Source organism: Anopheles darlingi, chromosome 2 (genome assembly GCF_943734745.1).
Source record: "Anopheles darlingi chromosome 2, idAnoDarlMG_H_01, whole genome shotgun sequence".
Taxonomy (NCBI): Eukaryota; Metazoa; Arthropoda; class Insecta; order Diptera; family Culicidae; genus Anopheles; species Anopheles darlingi.
In genome coordinates this window covers 36,706,903-36,730,543 of record NC_064874.1, presented here as the reverse complement: position 1 = coordinate 36,730,543, position 23,641 = coordinate 36,706,903, and the positions used below count along the sequence as shown (strand labels likewise).

The following is a 23,641-nucleotide window of genomic DNA, read 5'->3' as shown; positions in this document are numbered from 1 at the left end:
CACTCCAAGGAAGCTGGAGCGAACAAATGCAGATGCCTAGGCCACCGGGCTAGAGAATGCACGGGCCTAGACAGGTTGAACGAGTTTCGTAATTCTGGCGTAGGGATACACCCAAAATGCACTGCACCGAAAGACTTAGGTGTTGCAAGGACAAACATGCAAATTGATCAGGAGAATTGGGCGGAGTAAGCTTGAAAACGAACCGCTAACGAATTCAGCAAGTTTAAAAACTAAAACCATAATCCAACAGCAAACACGAAGATAAGGAGAAAGGTGTTATGCGACGGCACATGCACATAGACGATTCAGCGATGGGAATTTGGATTGCCATCGGACTGTCTATCTATTACGGAATGATAAGTATCTTTCAAGCATCAAAGAGTGTTTCACACGTCCTTTTTGGCGGAACATGGGTCTAAATTAATGCCAATGCGACCATTTGAAATTCAATGTTCAACAATACCATGAGTAAATACAAACTCATTTAACAAATTATCAGCATATTGCTAAATCGTCGCTGACTTATTCGTAATGTTGTCCTCAACCAACAGTTTTACTGCAACAAGCCGGCCTATTTTTTGTCGCACTCTGATTACGTGATTAGCCTAACCTTCAATTTTTATTGCTTCGAATTTAAATCATAATATCTTTACTCTTAGATTGAATGGCACATAGTAACTAGTACTGGCGCATAGATCTTTAGCGCATAGATCTTTAATGCTGTCTGCAATAGAAAAAGTGAACAAGAGAGATAGGAGAAAGAGAGTCTTTTATTATAATGCGTCTTCATTATCCTCGAGGGACCAAACCACCGTTCGACCGAGGAACAAAACTCCTAATTTCTGTTCGTGTCGTTTGCAATCTCTTCCGAAATTATTTCCATCGATGCCTATTTTGGACAAACTTCTTTTCTTCCCTTGTTCATTCAATATAGAGAGAAAAAAGAAGAAATGATCAATGATGCGGGGTCATACCACCATGGTCAAGATCATACCACCCCCCAGGTCACTGTGACGCAACACAGCTGGAGTGAGGCCCGTATGGGAGAACCCTTGGCCACCACCATGATCAAGCGTGGGCTTTCAGTTGGCAAGTATCATACAGCCTCCTTTCATAGTGACGATGAAATAATCCTTGACCTGCTGTCAAGATAAATAGAAAGCATAAATGCGAATTTCGAAGTTGCTTGTTCAAAATGGGACTTGCTTTTCGGTGTCTATGTGAAGGAGAAGGTGTTGTAGTCCCTGACCAATTGTCAAATTAAACAATAAGCAGAAGGGTGTTAGTAGAATGGTGCATGTAACCTTGATTGTAGATGAAATGTAAAACATGTTAAACCCGATTGTTTCAGGACAAGATGTCGATGTGTTTTTAAATACATTATGGCATGTTGTATTCAATAAAAGCCGATGAAATGCTTGCAACTATCATCAATGGGAAGCCATTGGCAGTGTTGTACTACTGTATCAAGTAGTTCTTGTCAGAATACTAGCTTGTTGGAAAAGGCCGTGCATCCTTCCTCATCACACGCCTTGTGAAATTGATATGCTCTACATGTATTTTATGGAAGGATGTTTGCTTAACTGACATCATTTTTACATGGACATGTTTCAAACTCAATGCTGATACTCATAATCTAATGCTCCAAGCACCGTTTCTTCTAGTTAACCACAAACATTAAGGTGCTTCTTCTCTAACTAAACGAATGCGGAAGAACTTTTCCACTACATAAACGTCTATCGATCTTACACGGTGCTTGTAGATTAAATGATCAACTAAAACCCCTATAGTGCTTGGCTGAAATTGTGTCCTTTGAGATTAATGCAATTCTTACTCCGTTAGTATCGAAGAATCAAAAAAGTAACCTCCTTTAAAAGAGAAGATGCAATTGCATCGGCCGGGAATCGAACCCGGGCCGCCCGCGTGGCAGGCGAGCATTCTACCACTGAACCACCGATGCTTGTTGGAAGCCGCACACCAATTTTCAAACCGGACCACCTACTGCCAACACACATTGTCTCTTTTCTATTCTTATCTCTTGCACTCTCTGGTTACACTCCAAAAGTAGCCAACATTACGAGACACTAATTTGAGAATCTTCAACAAACCGTAGTCGCCAAACGTAATTTATGGGGAACCTACCGTTAATGATTATACATTTCATTTTCATTACCACTAAATTAGTCACATAAAACGTACTAGTACCCGGCACAAACACATTGGCGATTGGGTCGTCCGGTTTGAAAATTGGTGGGTGGCTTGCAACAAGCATCGGTGGTTCAGTGGTAGAATGCTCGCCTGCCACGCGGGCGGCCCGGGTTCGATTCCCGGCCGATGCAATTGCATCTTCTCTTTTAAAGGAGGTTACTTTTTTGATTCTTCGATACTAACGGAGTAAGAATTGCATTAATCTCAAAGGACACAATTTCAGCCAAGCACTATAGGGGTTTTAGTTGATCATTTAATCTACAAGCACCGTGTAAGATCGATAGACGTTTATGTAGTGGAAAAGTTCTTCCGCATTCGTTTAGTTAGAGAAGAAGCACCTTAATGTTTGTGGTTAACTAGAAGAAACGGTGCTTGGAGCATTAGATTATGAGTATCAGCATTGAGTTTGAAACATGTCCATGTAAAAATGATGTCAGTTAAGCAAACATCCTTCCATAAAATACATGTAGAGCATATCAATTTCACAAGGCGTGTGATGAGGAAGGATGCACGGCCTTTTCCAACAAGCTAGTATTCTGACAAGAACTACTTGATACAGTAGTACAACACTGCCAATGGCTTCCCATTGATGATAGTTGCAAGCATTTCATCGGCTTTTATTGAATACAACATGCCATAATGTATTTAAAAACACATCGACATCTTGTCCTGAAACAATCGGGTTTAACATGTTTTACATTTCATCTACAATCAAGGTTACATGCACCATTCTACTAACACCCTTCTGCTTATTGTTTAATTTGACAATTGGTCAGGGACTACAACACCTTCTCCTTCACATAGACACCGAAAAGCAAGTCCCATTTTGAACAAGCAACTTCGAAATTCGCATTTATGCTTTCTATTTATCTTGACAGCAGGTCAAGGATTATTTCATCGTCACTATGAAAGGAGGCTGTATGATACTTGCCAACTGAAAGCCCACGCTTGATCATGGTGGTGGCCAAGGGTTCTCCCATACGGGCCTCACTCCAGCTGTGTTGCGTCACAGTGACCTGGGGGGTGGTATGATCTTGACCATGGTGGTATGACCCCGCATCATTGATCATTTCTTCTTTTTTCTCTCTATATTGAATGAACAAGGGAAGAAAAGAAGTTTGTCCAAAATAGGCATCGATGGAAATAATTTCGGAAGAGATTGCAAACGACACGAACAGAAATTAGGAGTTTTGTTCCTCGGTCGAACGGTCGTTTGGTCTCTCGAGGATAATGAAGACGCATTATAATAAAAGACTCTCTTTCTCCTATCTCTCTTGTTCACTTTTTCTATTGCAGACAGCATTAAAGATCTATGCGCTAAAGATCTATGCGCCAGTACTAGTTACTATGTGCCATTCAATCTAAGAGTAAAGATATTATGATTTAAATTCGAAGCAATAAAAATTCAAGATTAGGCTAATCACGTTTAAAAGCTGTGTAACAAAAATAACAATAGAGTGTGACAAAAAATAGGCCGGCTTGTTGCAGTAAAACTGTTGGTTGAAGACAACATTACGAATAAGTCAGCGACGATTTAGCAATATGCTGATAATTTTTTAAATGAGTTTGTATTTACTCATGATATAGTTGAACATTGAATTTCAAATGGTCGCATTGGTATTAATTTAGACCCATGTTCCGCCAAAAAAGGACGTGTGAAACACTTTTTGATGCTTGAAAGATACTTATCATTCCGTAATAAATAGATAGTCCGATGGCAATCCAAATTCCCATCGCTGAATCGTCTATGTGCATGTGCCGTCGCATAACACCTTTCTCCTTATCTTCGTGTTTGCTGTTGGATTATGGTTTTAGTTTTTAAACTTGCTGAATTCGTTAGCGGTTCGTTTTCAAGCTTACTCCGCCCAATTCTCCTGATCAATTTGCATGTTTGTCCTTGCAACACCTAAGTCTTTCGGTGCAGTGCATTTTGGGTGTATCCCTACGCCAGAATTACGAAACTCGTTCAACCTGTCTAGGCCCGTGCATTCTCTAGCCCGGTGGCCTAGGCATCTGCATTTGTTCGCTCCAGCTTCCTTGGAGTGTGCGGTTTGCTTTCCAGGGTGCATACCGATCAACCGATCTTCACCTCATCACGCTGCACAGTCTCCCGCCATATGTCACTGCTTTAATTGCATGCTCATCTGTATCCTTAAGCTCCAGCTTATCAACCGCCAGCAAGTTCCCTTATGGGTAGAAAACAGCTGTGTTTTCGGCAGGTCCGCGTGGATTCACATCCTCCTTCTGGCCCGGCTGGCCAATCTCAGGTACAGTTTATTTTCTCAGTCATACACGTGTGTCAATAGAATAAGGGCTAACATCTTCTCGCCTGCAACTTGCTAGATGCATACTAGTAACGATTTGGAAGACCGTGAGACTCTTTGAGCTAAATGAATCGAGTTCCTATTGTTTTCGATGGAATCGCTTGTTCCGTGGTAGTATGGTGAACAAAATGGATCTACTATTTTAGAGCGCGTCCGAACCAGCAATCGATCGACACGCGCATAGCATAGCGACTAATCGTGGAGCCTGCGAGATCCGTCTACTACAGACTGTGACATACATTGCGCATATCGCGTATGAGCAAACAATGCATGGCTCGCTCGAGAGGTTTCAGTTTGCGAGCGTGAGTAACCGTGGGCGGTCCAGCGTTTGCGCGCGAATTCGTCTCCGATCGCATGTTCGTTGAGCGCGATCACCACTCGGGGACGAGCAAATAGACGACGGTGTCGCGATCCAGCGATGCTGGAAGGGCACGATTCGCGTTGACAATAGTAACAACCACGACAGCACAGCACAGGTTGAAATGACAATCCTCTCTGGATCGCTACTCATTCCGTTCATATCGCGCGGTCCATCGGTTACTTCGTGTATGCAGGTGTGTTCGTGTTCGTGCATTTATCATCCACTAACTCCAATCCCCCCCACAATTTGGACGTGGTCCCGGGGTTGGTCAGTTTTCCTCAATTGATAAATCCCTAATGCGCCAATCTGCCCTCGGTGATGGAGGCGCGAATTTAGTTGAGTTATGACCGTGGCACCGTGCAGTCTTAGCGAACGTGTTGTAGTGTACAAATCGTGTGTTGAATTGGACCCTCGAACAAGCGGCCCAGTCTTTGCCGATCGCACACGAGATCATTAATTTGCTGATCCTAAACGTTATCTGAATCACGGGAAGCAATTTGAGGGAGTAAGTATAAAATGGCCTCCAACTGTACGTGCGGCATCCTTGTGTCATCGTGGCGATTAGGCTAATTCAATTTTTCGTCCAGAATTGGCTCCACTTACTGTTAGTCGGGTCTTCAAGGCGCACCGTCGGGCAAAAGCGCTTCACCGCCAGCTTGGATGCGCACACCACCACGCAGTGAATCGCGCAAAGTTGATCGATTTGGCTCGCTCGCGTTCGTTTCCGTGCGGACTGTTGGTCACCGGTAGTCACCGGAAGAATGATCATCCGCTTATCGTTCTAACTTCCCCTTCTCCCCTTGCCGTTTCTCCACGAATCCCCATCTCCCATTGTACGACTGGCCAGAACAGAGAGTGGCAGTGGCACGTGATGTCGTGGTTGATTGCTAATGGCGTAAGTCTCTGTTATGTTGAAAGGGAAGATGAAACGGTGGGCGGAATGGTCATAGAACGACGTCAGTGTGCAAGCGCCTGTCATTTGAATACATTTTGACAAATGAAAATGAAAAATGCAAATTAGGCCAATAACTGATGCCACTTGGGGCAGCGAATGAGGCTTATGATTTGGCTTCTGTTGTGTTTTGCGTGTATTGTGACAGCTTTTGGGTCAGAAAATGACAAATTTAAACGGCGTGTTACCGATAGCAGCGGCTATCGGTAGGGCCCACGAGCAGCCACCCGTAGCTCACTTGCGTGCGAGCCTGCACGCAAGTGAGCTAGCAAGCGGCAACTGAGAAAGAAGGCGAAAAGCAACCAGGAGAAAGAAAGCGAAAGGCGATAAACGAGTGAAAAAAGATAACCGCCACGGAAGGCAGACAAGTTTTGAGTCTGCTCGAGGAAAAATAAAGCGACTTCAAAAAGCTGAAAACCGCGGCGGTCTGTTTGCATTTCACAACACTCAAAACTTGTATTCGAAGCCTACTGCGTCCAAGCGCGTGATTTCAACTGATTCCAGTGATTGGTGTTCGATTGGTGTTCGATCGGTAAGGTTTCGCGCGCGAAAAGTGCAGTGCAAGCATGATGGGGGGAAGCAACGATTTGGCGGACAGCGCAGTGAAGGCCGGTGCAAGTGAGAAGGCGAACGTAGTGACGCCGCCGTCGGGAAGGACCTCAGCACCCGCAGTCAAGGCGCCGAAAGGCCAAAGAGGAGCCCGTCGGAAGGGAACCAAGACGAAGACGCCGCCACAGGACGATCAGCCCGGCACCAGCGCAGGTCAGCACGGTGCGTTGAACCCATCGTCGTCGCACCCGCGGCCATCGCTGAGCGCGCCGAAGGAAACCGCGCCGAAGCTCTTGCTGAGCGTGAGAGGCTCGACGAGCACACTTCAACGTGAGGCGAATGAGAGGAAGCTGCTGGCGCTGGAACGCTTGGAGAAAGAGCGCCAACAGCGGGAGAAAGAGTTCCAGGATAAGCAATTGGAGTTTCAGAGGTGGAGTAGTGAGGTCGAAGAGCGTCGACAGGCGCTTCTACGAGGCGACTTCTCCGTGTCCGGCTCGACGGGAGCCGATATGAGCGATCGAGAGGAGAACTGGGGCGGCAATGCAGCACGGCACCAAGAATGCGGTGATCCGGAACAGCCTAACTGCCACGGTTACCGCCCAAACCCACGGGATAGCCTAGCCGAGCCGGAACGTCGTCTACCGGCCAGCTCGACCGCGATCCGCACGGTCAATGACCCAGAATTCGGCGACAGTTGGGGCGATTCAATGGGCGAATTCCAACTGTCCAGGTCACAGGTCGCGGCGAGGCACGCCGTCCCAAAGGAGCTACCAGCGTTCAGCGGTGATCCGGAACAGTGGCCAAACTTCCTGTCGAACTTCAACCGAAGCACGAGGATGTGTGGCTTCACGGCGGACGAAAATATAATACGGCTGGAAAGGTGTTTACGCGGCAAGGCGTACGAGACGGTTAAGTCCCTCCTATTGCACCCGAACAACGTGGGCAGGGTGATCGCGACACTGAAGATGCGATTCGGTCAACCCCTGCGCATCGTGCAGTCTTTGACCGAGCGGATGAGCCAGTTACCGTCGGTTCGTGAAGGGCAATGGGACCAGCTCACCGATTTTGCGGTCGCGGTGCAGAACTGTGCAGCGACCATAGAGATTTGCGGTGCCCCGGAGCACTGCTTCAACAGCTCCCTACTGTACCAGCTGTTGGGGAAGCTACCAGTCTCGGTGCAGCAGATGTGGGCGATGCAGACGCCTGAGGAGGTGCCGGACCTCGCTACGTTCAGCCAATGGTTGTACGCGACGGCAGAAACTTTCAGCCGCCTTTCCTGGGCACAACGCCAGGGTCCACTGCCGGAGACTAGGACAGAGAGCCGGGCTGCACACCAGGCACCCGGAACGGCCCTACAAAGCAGCACGCCCAGTCCGTCGGCAAGTATGTGTGCGGGCTGCGGAGGAGAGTGCCGCGCGGTGGAGCGGTGCAGCCGGTTCATTAACATGGACACGACGAAGCGCTGGGAGGTCGCCAGGGAGGGTCACTTGTGCTTTGTCTGTCTGCGTCGTCATAAGGGAGCATGTGGAGCCAGGCCATGTGGCAGCGAGGGATGCACGGGCAAACATCACGCCTTACTGCATCGCGGGCCATCGACCACAATAAATACCGTGCACGAGCCATCAGCAGCTGGGGCAAAGCCAGGTGCAGTGCACTGTATCCAGATCGACAAACACTGTGAGGCTAGCGACGCCTGCCCCCAATTTCGATACCACTCGGTTATTCTCCACGGTCGGACCAGCACCATCAAGGCGATGGCATTCGTGGACGAAGGGTCGTCTTTCACGTTGGTGGAGGAGGACCTCGCGGACGAGCTCGGCCTAGACGGGCCCAACCAGCCATTACATCTGCAATGGACGGGAGGGATTACTCGCGTGGAGAAGAGATCACGCGTCGTGACCCTAAAGATCTCGGGAACGCCACAGGGTCACCAGTACACTCTGTCCGGAGTGAAGACCGTACAGAAGCTGGAACTACCAGCGCAGACCCTCGACAGCGAAGTTCTACAATCAAAATACCGGCACCTGCGGGGCGTGCGACTGGAACCGTACACGAACGAGCGCCCCAAACTCCTCATCGGGATTGGGCACCTACAAGTAGGGCTGGTACTGAAATGTCGAGAGGGCACAGCGAACGACCCGGTAGCCGTTAAATCCCGCCTGGGGTGGACCGTTTGCGGGGGCGCTGACAAGGTGCATAACGTAGCAGCCGTCCAGGTGCGTAGTAGCGACAGCAGCACGACCGACGAAGAGATACACCAAGCGCTTAATACGTACTTCTCCCTTGACAGTCTCGGAGTAACGAAAGCCACAAGAGTGACGACAACGGAGGACGCTAGGTGTCTGGAGCTGCTAACGGCCCGCACCAGGCTGGTGGGTGACCGATACGAAACCGGCCTACTTTGGCGAGAGGACGACGGAACCTTGCCCAACAGCCGCCCGATGGCGCTACAACGTTTCCAACAACTACAGAGGAGAATGAAGAGAAGTCCGGAGTTCGCACGCACCTTGAAAGAGAAAATAAAGGAGTATGAAGAGAAACGATACATAAGGAAATTAAGTGTTAGCGAGGAGCAGCAAGACGAGCCGAGACGGTGGTACCTTCCTATCTTTGTGGTGACAAATCCGAATAAACCCGGGAAAGTTCGACTCGTCTGGGACGCGGCAGCAGAGGTGCGGGGAACCTCCCTAAACTCAGCGTTGCTAACGGGGCCCGACCTGCTCTCTAGCCTGTTCGAGATTCTGATCCGTTTCCGGGAAGGAAGGATCGGGGTAACGGGGGACATCCGTGAGATGTTCCATCAAGTGCGGATACGTCCCGAAGATCAGTCAAGCCAATGTTTCTTATGGGAAAACGAACACGGTGAGGTGGAGACCTACGCGATGCAGGTGATGACGTTCGGTGCCCGCTGCTCGCCCAGCACCGCTCAATACGTGAAGAACATCAACGCCCAGCGGTTCGCAGAAACCCACCCTAATGCCGTTAAGGCTATCATCCACGCACACTATGTCGACGACATGCTGGTGAGCGTCGATCGCGAGGAGGAGGCCATACAACTAGCCCTGGACGTCGCGCACGTACACCGCGAGGGAGGGTTCGAGATTCGCGGTTGGATTAGCAACTCGCCCCAGGTGTTAAGCGCCCTACACGGAGAACCTGAAGAAAAGCACATAGAGTGTACGCACACCGTACACACAGAGAAGGTGCTGGGAATGTGGTGGGACACCGCGGCCGACACCTTCACTTACCGGATCGGAAGGAACAAGCACTCTTGCGATCTGTGGCAGGGAACGCGGTGCCCTACAAAGCGGGAGGTCTTAAGCGTGCTCATGGCGATGTTCGACCCGTTGGGCCTACTCGCAAATTTCCTGGCATACTTAAAGATCCTGCTGCAGAAGATTTGGCGATCCGGGGTTCAATGGGACGAACCGATAGACAGCGATTCATTCACTAGCTGGAAAACATGGCTGAAGGCTCTCCCAGAGGTGGAAAAGGTACGAATTCCCCGGTGGTACGGCACATCCGCCCTGACAAGGAAAGACGAAATAGAGCTGCACACCTTTGTGGATGCAAGTGAGAACGGAGCTGCCGCGGCCTGCTACATCCGGCACGCCACGGGAGGAGCAGTACACTGCTGTCTAGTAGCTGCCAAGACAAGAGTTGCGCCACTGAGATTTACTTCGATTCCACGAATGGAGCTGGAAGCAGCAGTTTTGGGAGCACGGCTCTGCCGGTCGGTGGAAGTCGCCCTCCGTCTGGTTGAAGAGGAAAGTGAGGACGGCGGATCAAAAGCCGAATCATCAAGCAGATTCTTCTGGACCGACTCCCGTAACGTACTGGGGTGGCTCAACTCCGACAGTCGCCGGTACAGCCAGCACGTCGGGCACCGAGTCGTGGAGATTCTTAAAACGTCCAAATGCCGGGAGTGGCGATGGGTACCCACAAAGCTCAACCCGGCAGACGACGCAACCAAATGGAGCAGGATGCCCGATCTCGCCGCCACAAGCCGGTGGTTCCGGGGCCCTCAGTTCCTGTGGGAATCCGTCAAGACGTGGCCCGCACAACCGGCGGAAAAGCCGGTCACAGGATCGGAGCTGAGGCCAGCTTTCGCCGGCCATCACTCGCCTGACGCTCCGTCAATACAACAGCCCGTGGTCGACGTGACGAGATTCTCGGACTGGGCAAAGGTGCTCGTGGTAACCGGAAGGGTATTGCGCTTTGTCCACAACTGCAGGGCTAGTAGCACCCAAAGAGTCGGATCGTCAGGCCCTATAACAGCAGAGGAAAGGAGCAAGGCGCAACGGGTTATAATCAGCCAGGCACAAAGGGAGGCGTTCCCCGCGGAAATCGACCTGCTGAAGAACGCCAAGACGTCAACTAGGCTTACGACCGTGATACCAAAACAGAGCCCGATCCATTCGCTGAGTCCGTACCTGGATGAGTGCGGAATCCTACGCATGCGAACGAGGATCGCTGCATGTCACTACGCAACAGAAGACGCGAAGAGGCCGGTAATTCTACCACGGCGTCATCCGGTCACGGAGCTGATAGTGCGAAAGTTTCATGAGAGGTTTCATCATCGAAACCACGAGACAGTGATCAACGAGGTGCGCCAGCTCTACCACATTCCTCACCTCCGGTCCTGTTACGCTAGAGTGCGGAGGAACTGCCAGTGGTGTAAGAATGCGGCTGCAGAACCGAAGGCTCCCATCATGGCTGACCTGCCCCCGGCGCGTCTTGCGGCCTATGTACGGCCATTCACATACGTAGGACTTGATTACTTTGGCCCAATCGAAGTAGCCGTGGGAAGGCGAGTGGAAAAGCGGTGGGGCATGCTGGCTACGTGCCTCACAGTGCGGGCGGTCCATATCGAGCTGGTTCACTCGCTGACCACCAGCTCATGCATCATGGGTCTGCGGAATCTAATTGCGCGCAGAGGGACCCCGCTCACAATATTCTGTGATCGAGGAACCAACTTCGTCGGTGCGCAGAGGGAACTGCAACGCAACCCGGAGCTGATCGACCACGTCGATATCACAAAAGAGTGCAGTCAACGCGGGATACGGTGGGAGTTCAACCCGCCACAAGCCTCCCACATGGGAGGCAGCTGGGAGCGCCTGATCCGGACGGTGAAGGAGAACATCGTTGCTGCGAGCTCAGCCAAGCGTTTGAACGACGAAGTGCTGCGCAGCCTGCTGGTCGAGGTCGAGAGCATTATGAACGCGCGGCCCCTCACACACGTGCCGGTAGACGACGACTCGGCCCCGGCCCTAACACCGAACCACTTCCTGTTGGGTTCGTCGAATGGCATGAAGCAGCCGGGCGAGTTGGACGACAGCGGCAGCCTTCTGCGGCAGAACTGGCGAACATCACAAGCGTTGGCCAACAGATTCTGGAGGCGGTGGGTGACCGACTACCTGCCAGAGATCACACGACGAACAAAGTGGCACCGATATAACGAACCCATCAAGACAGGAGACGTGGTAGTCATCGTCGATCCCAGGCTACCCAGAAACTCCTGGCCAAAGGGCGTGGTAGAGCAAGTTTTCGCCAGCAAGCAGGACGGTCAGGTTCGATCCGCAAGGGTCAGGACGGCGAACAGCACTTACGTACGGCCAGTCACGAAGCTCGCCGTGCTAGACGTGATACGCCAAGAGTCAGGGGAAGGAGTGATACGGGATGCGCCGGGGTGCTAGCAAGGCTACAGAGATAGGCCGGAATAACACCGGGGAAAGCGACCCTAAAACAAAGACAGATTAGTTAAAGCAGGGTGGAAAGGGACCTTACGATCTGGATGTGGGATTGATAGATAGAAGCTGAAAGGCGACACAGTTGATAGGAGAATCCAAAGAACCGGCACGTGCCGGTAAACGGAAAGTAAACATACACATGACAGGACAGGCGGCTGCTCTTGGGCCGAAGTACGAGACGTCAGTTAGGACGACCGTACTGGGGGGAGTGTTACCGATAGCAGCGGCTATCGGTAGGGCCCACGAGCAGCCACCCGTAGCTCACTTGCGTGCGAGCCTGCACGCAAGTGAGCTAGCAAGCGGCAACTGAGAAAGAAGGCGAAAAGCAACCAGGAGAAAGAAAGCGAAAGGCGATAAACGAGTGAAAAAAGATAACCGCCACGGAAGGCAGACAAGTTTTGAGTCTGCTCGAGGAAAAATAAAGCGACTTCAAAAAGCTGAAAACCGCGGCGGTCTGTTTGCATTTCACAACACGGCGGTAAACTGTTTGTTTTCGGCTAATGACCGACAATTGTGTCGAATGTACATGAAAACTAAGCGGCCAACATGCGTCGTCTCGTGCAGACTCTCGTGGCACATTTTGTTTTTGCAAAAAATCAAACAATACTGCTATTTTGGGATGCGTGCGTTCCCTTGATTCAAACAAGAACCAATAGTTCTGCTCGTACGTTCAACAGTATCGCAATCTGGTCCTACAATAGCTTTTGTTGAACTAAGTGCGCTTTTGTCAATAATTGAGTTTCTTCCTGCACTACTACCACCATACAACCAAAACGAGGAGTGGTGATGGCGGAAAATTAGGCGAAAAACTCCCTACCATCTATGTGACATACCTACACGCATGCACGCTTCGCTCTCTATCAGCCGGATTTTGTACACGTTTCGAGTTGTAATTATGGGGCCCACCAGTGCATGCACGTATCCGATAATCGTGGAAGTTATTGCGGGGGGAGAAGTAAGGGATGAGTTTTTTGCAATCATTGTTTGCTGGCCTAACCTTGGGAAGCAACGTGCCGGGTGCTAGTACGCTTTATGTGACTAATTTAGTGGTAGTGAAAATGAAATGTATGACCATTAACGGTAGCTTCCCCATAAATTACGTTGGCGAGAAGTTGACTACGGTTTGTTGAAGATTCTTAAATTAGTGCCTCGTAATGATGGCTACTTTTGGAGTGTAACCAGAGAGTGCGAGAGATAAGAACAATAGATAAGCGACAAATGTGTGTTGGCAGTGGGTGGTGGGCTTTTAAAATTAGTGTGCGGCTTCCAACAAGCATCGGTGGTTCAGTGGTAGAATGCTCGCCTGCCACGCGGGCGGCCCGGGTTCGATTCCCGGCCGATGCACATTCGATATTCTTATATTTTAATAAAAGGGTTGCTTTTTTCACTGACTCATCACTACTAAACAGATGAAATACGGCCCCGCCCGTAATATATCAACAAAAAAAACTTAACGGTTATTTTAAAGCACACAATAACAGGTTTATGATAAACCGGATGACTGTAAATCATGGAGCCGACAGCATAAAGTGCTGAAAATGTGGGAAAGTAATTAGGAGACATTTTTATCACTTTGTAACTCTACCCTGCTTGCGAGAGTTAAAAGTTTTGGTAAGGAAGAGTGAAAATAAAAACCCAAACGTAAAAAGGAATTAAACTAGTTTTGCATCGGCCGGGAATCGAACCCGGGCCGCCCGCGTGGCAGGCGAGCATTCTACCACTGAACCACCGATGCTTAGCAGGATATGTCATAATTTTCCTTTCTGATCGTTATGCTCATCTTGCTTCTCCTCTCATATTATCATGACTATACATACGTTTTGAATCTTCATTGTCAGTGTATTCAAATACCAAGCTGTCCTCATAATTCTACCCATCACTCTTTTAAACACGTCGAAAATTTGTGAAAAGTCCAAAAAAGGTATTACTCAACATCATTAACGATCGTGCGATTCAAACTATATTCCTGGATTGTTTCGCACACGAGACTCTTGCCCGCTAGTACCAGAATTAGTATAATTATAATCCGGAACATCAATTATCAAGCTTACCGAAAATCCGATCGGAGATGAACTCGCACGCAAACGCTGGATCTAGCACCAAGCCTCTCACGCTTCTCATTCATCAGGGTGATCCAGATGCAAATATGGTGATACTCCAATTGATGTCGTTTGATCAAAGTGTCCTTGCAAGATATTCTTTATTTGTCAACTTTTTTGTATAAATTTCTTTCAAATTTATAAGTTTCTGTTTGTTTCTATCTTCCTTTGCATCCCTTCATCTACTTTTCATTACACTTATATCAGTGCTCTCTTGCTACTGCATATACACACAACCTCTATGCACTACCAGGTTTTACTACTGTTATGCCACGCCTAACGTGTGGCTTCTTCCTTCGTACTACGTCTTAGCTATAGTTTACAGAGACAGCATGCTACGAGAATTACGAAAGTCTCTTCATTCTTTCGTCGAGCCTGTTAAAAAACGTTCAGCCTCGTATCCAACATGGAGTCGTTGAAAGAAATGCATGCAAACCCAATAAAATTCCAACTGAATGTTACTAGCAGCACTGTGCATGCTGTCTTTAAAATCGTGCCGCTATGGATTAAGCTAATTTAAAGACTAAAACCGTGTATGCACAAGGAATCAGGGGGAACAAGGAACAAACAGCAAACACAAGGATAAGGAGAAGGGTCCTACGCGACGGAACACGTGTGTATGGTTCAGCGACAGAAATTTGGATAACCATCGGACTTTCTATCTATTACACAACAACAATTATCTGCCAAACATCAAAAACTGTTTCACAAGTCTGTTTTGGAACAATTGGTCCATATTAGGGCAAATGAAACCATCTGAAATACAATGTTGAACGAAATCCATACAACAAATTATTAGGATATTACTAATTCTTCGCTGACTTATTCATAAGAACAAGGAGCCAAGGCAGCATATTAAAAGCTAGTCTGTGTACATTGCACGCTAGATATGACATGCCGCCTCATCGACAAATTTGGAACACAAACTGTAAATACTGACATGACTGACATTCAATTCGTTGTGACAAACGGCACCGGCCTAATGTTTCCAACATTTAGCGATCAATACAACTAGGTTAACATAGATAGAGTACCATTACCGGGATATATTAAACACCGCAGAATGATCTTCAATCTATGGATTCATTGTATTAGTCGTCAGACTTTCCGTGTCACATCCCACAGTTTTTTTTCAGCTCCTGTGGCTAAGAATGACATTGCCAAAAGATAACACATACTTTGAACGTTGAATATGCGCTTCATCTACTAGCGAATACATAATATAATGCCTTCATTGAGTAGCACAAAGTAGAAGTGTCTGAAGAAGATAAGTCCTGTTTTCACATCACTGATACCGTTTACACGCGTCGCGTGCGTAACGACGTGACTTAAGTGATCTACCTTAAATGAATGAGATTAAAATAATTACACTACAATGAAAAAGTAAAATGTCAACTCAAGATCCCAACCACTCGGTGATGATGCGTAAAGCTACTCAAGTATTGCCGACGGTGAGTTGCCGCGTCAAATGGTGAAACTTGTCCCGCGATTCAGAAAAAACCGTTCTATCTCTTCCTTCGAACACACATCAATACACTTTAATTAACATCTAGCATAACAGGAAGGTAGCAAAAATGGAAATAAAATTAAAAAAATAATAAAACACTATCAACAATCATAATCATCCGCCTTTTTCTGCTGTCTGACGAACCTGAAGCATCATCTCTGTTCATATCAGCCATCTCCCCGGACGTCAGTACCAACAGAGATGTGTGTTTCGAAATAAATGCGAATTCTCGAACCGAATGTGCGCGAAATAACTTTCACCGAGCAGCACACATTTGCGGGCAGCCCATCGTGAGCTCTACTTCGTAACCACTAAACACTAATGTAGACAGTACTGTACACAATTGTTACGGGATCAAAAACGATCACGCGCAGTGCGATACTTTTTCCATCTCCTCGACTCGTAAACATAGAAGTAAATTTACAGCTTCGGATTATCAAACATAGGTCCTCGGGAGACGGTGATGTCATCAAACGGTTGCTTCTGGGAGATTTCGAGTGCCTTAAACTTCTTTAGCACCAACAGTGAATAGAACTTTTGCGCGGCCTGCAATGATAGACAGCAATGCATGTTAGACAAGGCAAATTGGGCCGATATTATTCTGCATCACAGGCACAACCGTCACCGATACCTGTTTCTTGTTGTTGCGATGCGTCATCTCGGAGAGCATGATGTGATCGGCCTTCAGGAGACGCGATTTGACCGAGAGGAACATCTGAGCCGCTCGTTTGTTAAGCACGCGCTCCTCAAACTGTTCGATAGTTTCATCCACTTGCTGCTCATCGTTCGGATGCGCCTTGAGAGAAAATAAAAACCAGAGAGAAAGAAAGAAACATAGAAGGTGAGATGTACTAATAGTACAATAGATCCGATGCCAACAAAACATTGAGCGAGCCAAAACTTACCGGTCCGACCGAGGGTGAAAATTCGTAATCTCCATTCCAATCGTTAGCGATCTCTTCCGAGGTATTGCCATCGAAGCCCATGTTGGAGAAACCCTCCATGCCCGGCTCGTTCAGTATAGAGGATACCTGATCGGCGGGCAGGGCGGGGATCTGATCGATGTGTTCCAAGGATGAATGATGAGGAGTCATTCCACCATGATCAAGGCCGTGCGGTGTCATACCGCCACCAAGATCACCATGATGTAGACCTGCTGGTGTGAGGCCGCCGCCGTGATGGAGATCGCTGGGTGTGAGTCCACCGTGCGCAAGTCCCATCGGTGTAAGGCCACCACTATGATCGAGCTGGCCAGGAGTAAGGGGTACGGCGGGAAAGCTAGCCGGTGTTGGCGGGGCCAACTGCTGATGGCTAGGACTCGTTAGGTTGCCCAAGCCAGGTGTAGCAGGAGGAGGCATGAAGGATGCAGAGGCTGACGCTTCCGCCGCTGCTAGCCCATCGTCATGCATATCCATTGAAACCGGTGTTGGTGGTGCCATTTCCGGTGCTCCGCTTCGTATCTGGTCAACACTACTACCTGTCGATTGTTCGAGGAAGGCCTGCTCCGCCGGTTGCTTTCGTTTCCGGCCTCGCTTGCCCGGTGTCGTCGGTACTGCTCCTGCTCCCTGCGGTGAAGGTGATTCCGGACGCTCTACCGGCAACTCCAATCCCAACACATCCAGCGGTCCTAGTACGGAAAAGTCCTCGATACCGATCCAGCGCGAGGTCAGATGGCGTTGATAGTTTTTGAACAAACAGCGGGCAGGTATATCTCGAGCGGGCAACGCAAATAGCTTCTCAACACCGCCCGTTTCCTTCCAGTACATGAGCCGTTTGGTAGGAGGGGCTAGATCCAGCGTCGTCACGATATCCGACGTGTTCGCCAACTGGCTCTTCATCTCCTCGCCCGATATGTTCTTCACCTCATCGACAATCAGCTTACGCTTCCGCTTCGACTTGGTAGTACCCTTGAGTGCAGTCGCATCGACCGGTGCCAACGCAAAGCTCTCCTCCTCGTTGTTCAGTAGCGTCGTTTGATCCGGCAGACCATCATCAACGCGTCCATCCTCGTCATTCGCCGTCGGATGGGGTGCATCTTTACCACTTGTACCGGGCGCCTGCGCTGCACCGTCCAGCAATGCATTGGCCATGATGGGCGACGGAGGCCGCGAGTTATCCGAGCTCGGTGCCGGTGACGGTGCTCCCGCCATATCGAAATGATCATCATCGTCGTCATCCGATTCGTCACCCTGTCGCTGGGGTACGGCCGAAGGAAGTACCGGTTCCGGTGCAAGTGGTGCATCAGCAAAGATATCTCCCTCGAATAATCCTGCTGCCGGTTCTGGGTAAAGATGGAATAGAAGTAAATATCCGTAAGTCCATCCCATTCAACAACCTAATGGGCTGCACACTTACGGCCACCAAAATCTTCGTCCCCAAAGTTGTCATCGTCGCCGTGAGGATGATGCGGGTCAATGGAATCAAGTAACGATCGCGAGGTTCCAGGCATGGGTTCCTTATCCTGCTCCAAGTCTGGTGGCCGTGTGACTGTGTCCGTAAACAGATCATCCTAAAATCCAACAAATGCCACCAACAATAAGCTTTAGCAGTTATATTGAATCCGAGAGCATCCATTCTCAAACGATAATGCTGCACAGCATTTACACGGAACTAATTGCAGGAATACCAACACGCAACACGGAGTCGTAACAAAATGGAGGCAATGGTAATGAGATTTTTAAAAAAAACTTAAACCAAGGAATCATGTGCACGAACGAAGCTGCAATAAGGACTAGGTCTTTCTTCTCTGATCATCAAATCTACTCGTCATCAAACCTAGATCATCGGAACACACGACTCAGAACATTTTGTACAAAAGTGATGTTTGTAATCTCCTAAAGCAAAACTAAGCGATCGCATAAAAAGGCCAACCATACAATAGAAGAGAAAACACCATTGACCATTGAAATGAGTGAACAATAAATAAACCAAGAAAGCCATAGATACAAATGATAGTGACCCAATGAAAGCCGTAAATTCTCGAACTGGGTAAGTGATTTGAAAAGAAAAATCAATAGGAGTGTAACCGAAACAAATAGCCATATACGGCAGATCAAAGCAATACAGGACCGGACTCTCTGGGACTGATCGGTATGAAAGCGCGACGTTCACCTAAAAACCAGCTAGTAATCATTCCGGTTAGAAGTTTTTGTTTTGTTTTTCGCATATAATTTCGTACGGTACTTCGGTCTCGCTTATACTTTCATCTCCGAGCAAACCACCAACGAAGGTCGGTCCTCGGTACTTACAAGATATTCGTTCCAGCGACCGTCGGTATCGTTCGCGATACTCGCCTGGGCGACTGGAGACGAGTCGGGTCGGCAGGAAGAGCTTGGCGACTGCTCCCCGTTAACGCTCCCGGCGTCCATCGTCGCCCGTCGTTGGTGTTCATCCTCCGACGTCGACGTCCGACCAGAACGACGTGGACGACGACGGTGGCCGGCACGGGCCGTCGCGTCGTCGTGTGATTCTGGTGCTCGACGTTCCAACTTTGCACATACGGAAGCCACACAAATTGGCCCATTTGCGTTTTGAAAAACCACAAAAATGGAAAGGATAGCGAAAGCACACGTACAGCGTGATTAGGCATCCCCGGAGGGTGTCATCGAAACCGAACGAAACGACAACGACAAAGGCGGAAACAAGGAATGGGGAAAAGGAGATAAAATGGGCCACCCTTGAGCGAAACTAGCAATACCGGAGGAGCAGAAAAATTAAGTGAAGAAGCCCACAAAAACCGAAATTATAGGTTGGAGAAACCGAAAACAACAATTTTGCAAAGGGAAAAGGATGGAGTTCACTATGTCGGTGCTTTAATACTTAAAAGGACTCCATTTCTAAACCAAAATATCATTCAGGATCGATCAGAGCAACCTAACGCAACGGGAGCGCGAAAGCGGTCAAACTGCACAGGCAGTAAGTTCCTGTCCTTGCCTCTCAAAACCTACCTCCATCTCTTCGTCGATTCGATCGCGAACCATATCGGGAGCATCGTCGAATCCCATATCGCCGAACCCGTCGTCGTGAATGTTAAGCGACAGTGTGCCGTAGTCCTCGCGCATCGTGATCTCATCGGCGCGGGACTGATTGATGGAGAAATGAGCCTCGATGTCAACATCGTTTAGCTCGGGTAGCGGTGTATCGAAGTCGTGGAACACTTCCGGTAGCGTGATTGCATTCACCGCCGCCTCCCGGTGCTCTTCCGGCAGATCGACCATACCGGGCCGAAAGGCCATCTAAAAAGGAATAAATATTACAATTTAATACACATTTAGCCAAGCCAACGCCACGTCATATGCTCTAGATTACCTTAATTTTGACGAACGCCTCATTACAGTCGGCCAGCAGATATTTGGCCTTTCGAGCGTAGATGCGTACCACACCGAGCAGCAGATGACCCGAGGTGCGGAGGGCCAGCTTCACCTTCGGTTGCATGATTCCGTCCACGCTCTGCTCGATGTTGGTCTCGAAGACGTGTGCCTTCGTGATCTTCTTATCCCAATGGGCGGCCAGCCAGATTCTGGCCAGCGGGCCCTTCTTGGCCAGCACGATGTGTGCGTAAAACATGATGCTGTTTCCGCTGTTTCTGCTGCTGGATGCTGGATGATGATGGTGATGCTTTGACCGCGATTATAAACGACGGTTTTCCGATGCTTTCCTCAAAATCGACACTTTTTCCCACAAAAAACCAGCAGTTTCGCAACCTACATTCCTCGCCTAGTCGTGAACGGCGGAACAGCGCCCTCCAACAAGCGCCACATTTGCAGAGGGATCCCGTGGGAAATTGTTCACAAGCAAAGATTCCGACCAAGGATTGGCGCGCGCGCGACTTTCTCTTCGAGGTGGATTGTGTTTATCCCGAATGACATTTAAAAAAGTCGAAGCCGCAGGATGATACACAACGGTCGGCAGCAAGCCGCACACACACATAACACACACACACACACACACGCACACACACACGCGATCCCACTCACTCACACTAATCCCCGTTGGTAGTGGTGCGTGTACGGACACGAATTATAGCGGACAAATTACGAACCGTTTTATAGGAAGGCAAAAGTTTTGTGTACGTACACGCACGGTGCTCTGTGTGCGTGAAGCCCTAATTTTTCAACGACGCACCCCGCGCTACGGCAAACCGCCTGCGTTAAAAAAAGCCACTTTCTTCGCGATGAACGCGCCACACTTTCAGAACACAATTTTCACCAATGCCGAGGCTAGTCCCGTTGAATAACACTCGCAACGATAACTTTACATCGAACACTAGCTATCACGATTGATTGGCGCTCAATTCGGTGCGCGCGCGGTGCGTTTTCGCGTTTTTTCTCAAACACCCGCAAGCAAGCGACACCCGGATTCGTCAGCAGCCATAAAAAATTTTCTTTCACTTCCTTGCTAGTGTTGGTCTGAGCTTCCATCATTGCCCAACTGACAAACGAATGCTGCACAAACAACTTTACAATGCCGCTTGTAAAGCCTACGATTTATAGGACTTAAGGCTGGGTCACACGCGATCCGAAATATTCATCGTCCAGATATTCTTAAAACAAACGGAAAAGAACGTTCATCACTCTGAATAGCGCAGGATATATCACCTAGGAAAAGTTTAGCTAGGAAAATAATTTAAAATCTCCTTTGACCTAGAGAATATTATTTGTTTGAGTAGCACCTTTATCCATTACAATGAGTCGTTAGTAAATGCTGCTTTTATTTTATTTCTTCACTTTTTTAGTATTTCTCTATGAAATGAGAATGCAACATAAGTTATTTGTTTAGTTTTTATTCATTCCATTTTTTGTTATAATTGTTCCTCGTTTTCATTTATACTTTCATGATGATACCACATTAATGTTTCTTTTTCTTCTTTTTTATTATTTATTTCTAACCAACATAGTTTCCGGATTCTCGATATCGATTGTTCCATCAGTAACTGCGTTTCCGAATCTTCAGGAAATGTTCTCCTTTGCACCATTATATCTGCGTTACTTCTTCTGTCGCTTTTTTGCGTTTCTATTGCATTTTCCTCAACCATTAACGTGTTTAGGTCAATTTGAAGTCTTCTCATACCGTAATTGCAAGTGTACAAGGGTTCATATATATCAGTTTACGTTCTCTTTCGTATCATTACGGTTTTTCATGGGTTTTTGTGGTTGTTGTTGTTTGCTGTTCTGTTCTTTTATAATAGTTAATAATCCGCCATTATTTCATTTCTCTATATAAATAGTTACTACTGCTGGTTCGCTGAAGTGCCAGTAGCGTAAGCAAGTATTTTAACTTCAACTCAAGCACCACTGCTGGCTTCACTTCACCATGATGTGCGCACACTACACATAGCTAGCATGTTGCACTTGCAATCACAATTCACATGTTTCCCCACTGCCATGAATGCTTATTTGCGAAGGATATCGCATCAGACTGATAATGGATAAAAGATAGAATCCAAAGACGTCCCTCTCTCTGAAGCATTCGTTGTTTAGCCTTTGCAGGATGAATTTTCTGAAGAGATGATGGTGGGTGCTTGGCAAGCGTAAAGAATGTAAAAAACATGCACTACGATTTCACACAGCCCTGATCCTGGCTACTCAACGCTACTCGTGCCAACATAGTTTACCGACTGCTCCTCCTCTACTACTTACCACTACCGTACCACTTAAACACTATCTCGAATTACCTGAAAGCAAAGTCTGCTATTTTTCTCGTACAGAATCAGTTCAGGGATGATTCGTTAAATGTTCCTTTTCCTTCTTTATTAGCTCGAACTTCGAATGAACGTAAAAGAAAAGGCAAACAAATATCTTAGGATACTCCTTCCCTAATATTAAAACACATTTCAGTTAATTATTTTCTTTTGATTTCAAGAGCGCCCCGGCACAAAGGTTTACCAGCAACAAACATAGCGCCGTTCAGCTGATCGCTGCTTCCTCTTTGCATAGAGCTTGTGGCGTAACAGACCATTCAAGACTGCTTCAAGATAAGCGCATATATATCTGAATTTGTATGTGAAGGACATCAAGGGAAGGGTCATTCCAGCATATGTGAATGATGAAGGTTCAACACAACATTAATCACTGAACCATGAATGATAAAGGGAGGATCGGCGGAAACTCGATTATGACAGCCTGTGGACTTGAACGATGAACGCATCTGATATGAAGAACGGACGTAAGGATTGCACGGCTAGGGCACCACATTTGCCAGTAAAATATATTGGAAAAAGCAATGGATGTGCTATGCTCTTCTATGAGTTTTATGGGGGCTGCAGTATGGATAGATGTATCTCCCGATTCTTCATTGGTTTCTCGAAAGCAATGATTTTATTTCCGACCAATGGTGTACGCCTTTAAATGTCTCTTTTACGTTAAAGAGAGATAAAAATGATCACTAGCGCTGCTTCTGCACTTTACCAGCGCCAACATTGATTACCCGCCACAGCTACATATTTCAATGATTGCCCACTAACTTGTGAATATCTTTCTTTCTCTCTTCGTCTCTGGGACAGAATTTGTTGTGCATAACATCAACTTCTTAACAAAGAATTAAGCAAACATCAGCGGCAACTGTATTCTCTTAGCGTTAGTTGTCGACACAGCAAAACGATCAAAACGTGATCGCATCCGCTGTCTGCTCATAATGAGTGGGGACAAGTATTCAAGTGCAATTCAAACGACCATCTTTCTCTGTCTCTCTGTATCATATCCCCGCAAACTAAACCACCTGTGGTGCGGTTGCGAGCTGAATGTTGCCACGAATTCACAATTATTGCTACGCTACTGTTACATGGATTTGGGCGGCAAGGGAATGGAAGAAGGAAGGAGAATAGGCGGTGTAGGCCACAATAACTTGTCTTTCGCATCCACAGCGACGACAGATGATTAAAAATATAGCACAT

At 47.9% G+C, this 23,641-nt stretch overlaps 4 protein-coding genes and 4 non-coding genes across 11 annotated transcripts in view; 4 read left to right on the top strand and 4 right to left on the bottom strand.

Annotated features, from left to right (window-relative positions):
* Positions 1–1,889: 1,889 nt before the first annotated feature.
* On the bottom strand, positions 1,890–1,960 carry Trnag-gcc (transfer RNA glycine (anticodon GCC)). The gene has a single exon. It is a non-coding gene; the product is annotated as a tRNA-Gly (tRNA).
* Positions 1,961–2,268: 308 nt separating this feature from the next.
* Positions 2,269–2,339, top strand: Trnag-gcc (transfer RNA glycine (anticodon GCC)). Its single transcript has one exon. It is a non-coding gene; the product is annotated as a tRNA-Gly (tRNA).
* A 4,075-nt stretch (positions 2,340–6,414) lies between these two features.
* On the top strand, positions 6,415–9,558 carry LOC125959207 (uncharacterized). Its single transcript, XM_049692018.1, has 2 exons — positions 6,415–8,610; positions 8,685–9,558. Exons 1-2 carry the CDS (start codon positions 6,415–6,417, stop codon positions 8,730–8,732), a joined length of 2,244 nt encoding a protein of 747 aa, XP_049547975.1. The 3' UTR covers positions 8,733–9,558.
* On the top strand, positions 9,277–12,090 carry LOC125959206 (uncharacterized). The gene is made up of 2 exons (XM_049692017.1): positions 9,277–9,502; positions 11,165–12,090. The coding sequence occupies exons 1-2, from the start codon at positions 9,277–9,279 to the stop codon at positions 12,088–12,090; spliced, it is 1,152 nt and encodes a 383-aa protein (XP_049547974.1).
* A 1,327-nt stretch (positions 12,091–13,417) lies between these two features.
* Trnag-gcc (transfer RNA glycine (anticodon GCC)) lies at positions 13,418–13,488 on the top strand. Its single transcript has one exon. It is a non-coding gene; the product is annotated as a tRNA-Gly (tRNA).
* Positions 13,489–13,808: 320 nt separating this feature from the next.
* Positions 13,809–13,879, bottom strand: Trnag-gcc (transfer RNA glycine (anticodon GCC)). The gene has a single exon. It is a non-coding gene; the product is annotated as a tRNA-Gly (tRNA).
* Positions 13,880–14,057: 178 nt separating this feature from the next.
* LOC125948537 (double-strand-break repair protein rad21 homolog) lies at positions 14,058–21,103 on the bottom strand. The gene is made up of 6 exons (XM_049674725.1): positions 20,059–21,103; positions 19,698–19,985; positions 18,106–18,259; positions 16,656–18,031; positions 16,382–16,546; positions 14,058–16,296 (listed from the first exon to the last, which is right to left on the bottom strand). Exons 1-6 carry the CDS (start codon positions 20,314–20,316, stop codon positions 16,171–16,173), a joined length of 2,367 nt encoding a protein of 788 aa, XP_049530682.1. The 5' UTR covers positions 20,317–21,103; the 3' UTR covers positions 14,058–16,170.
* Positions 21,104–22,477: 1,374 nt separating this feature from the next.
* LOC125948628 (ras-related protein Rab-11A) overlaps positions 22,478–23,641 on the bottom strand; it is a 6,799-nt gene continuing 5,635 nt past the window's right edge. For all 4 annotated transcript variants that reach the window (XM_049674881.1, XM_049674880.1, XM_049674883.1 and 1 more), the window contains exon 5: positions 22,478–23,641. This exon is cut by the window's right edge and continues 732 nt beyond it. The gene's annotated coding sequence lies outside the window, so the exon portion shown is untranslated.

Coding starts and splice junctions, on each gene's coding strand:
- LOC125959206 (XM_049692017.1), top strand. CDS start 9,277: ATGCAGGTGATGACGTTCGGTGCCCGCTGCTCGCCCAGCACCGCTCAA. Junction 9,503..11,164: donor GGGAGGGTTCGAGATTCGCG/GTTGGATTAGCA, acceptor TCACATACGTAG/GACTTGATTACTTTGGCCCA.
- LOC125959207 (XM_049692018.1), top strand. CDS start 6,415: ATGGGGGGAAGCAACGATTTGGCGGACAGCGCAGTGAAGGCCGGTGCA. Junction 8,611..8,684: donor ATAACGTAGCAGCCGTCCAG/GTGCGTAGTAGC, acceptor CTCCCTTGACAG/TCTCGGAGTAACGAAAGCCA.
- LOC125948537 (XM_049674725.1), bottom strand. CDS start 20,316: ATGTTTTACGCACACATCGTGCTGGCCAAGAAGGGCCCGCTGGCCAGA. Junction 19,986..20,058: donor AGGCGTTCGTCAAAATTAAG/GTAATCTAGAGC, acceptor ATTCCTTTTTAG/ATGGCCTTTCGGCCCGGTAT. Junction 16,547..16,655: donor TTTCACCCTCGGTCGGACCG/GTAAGTTTTGGC, acceptor TTTTCTCTCAAG/GCGCATCCGAACGATGAGCA.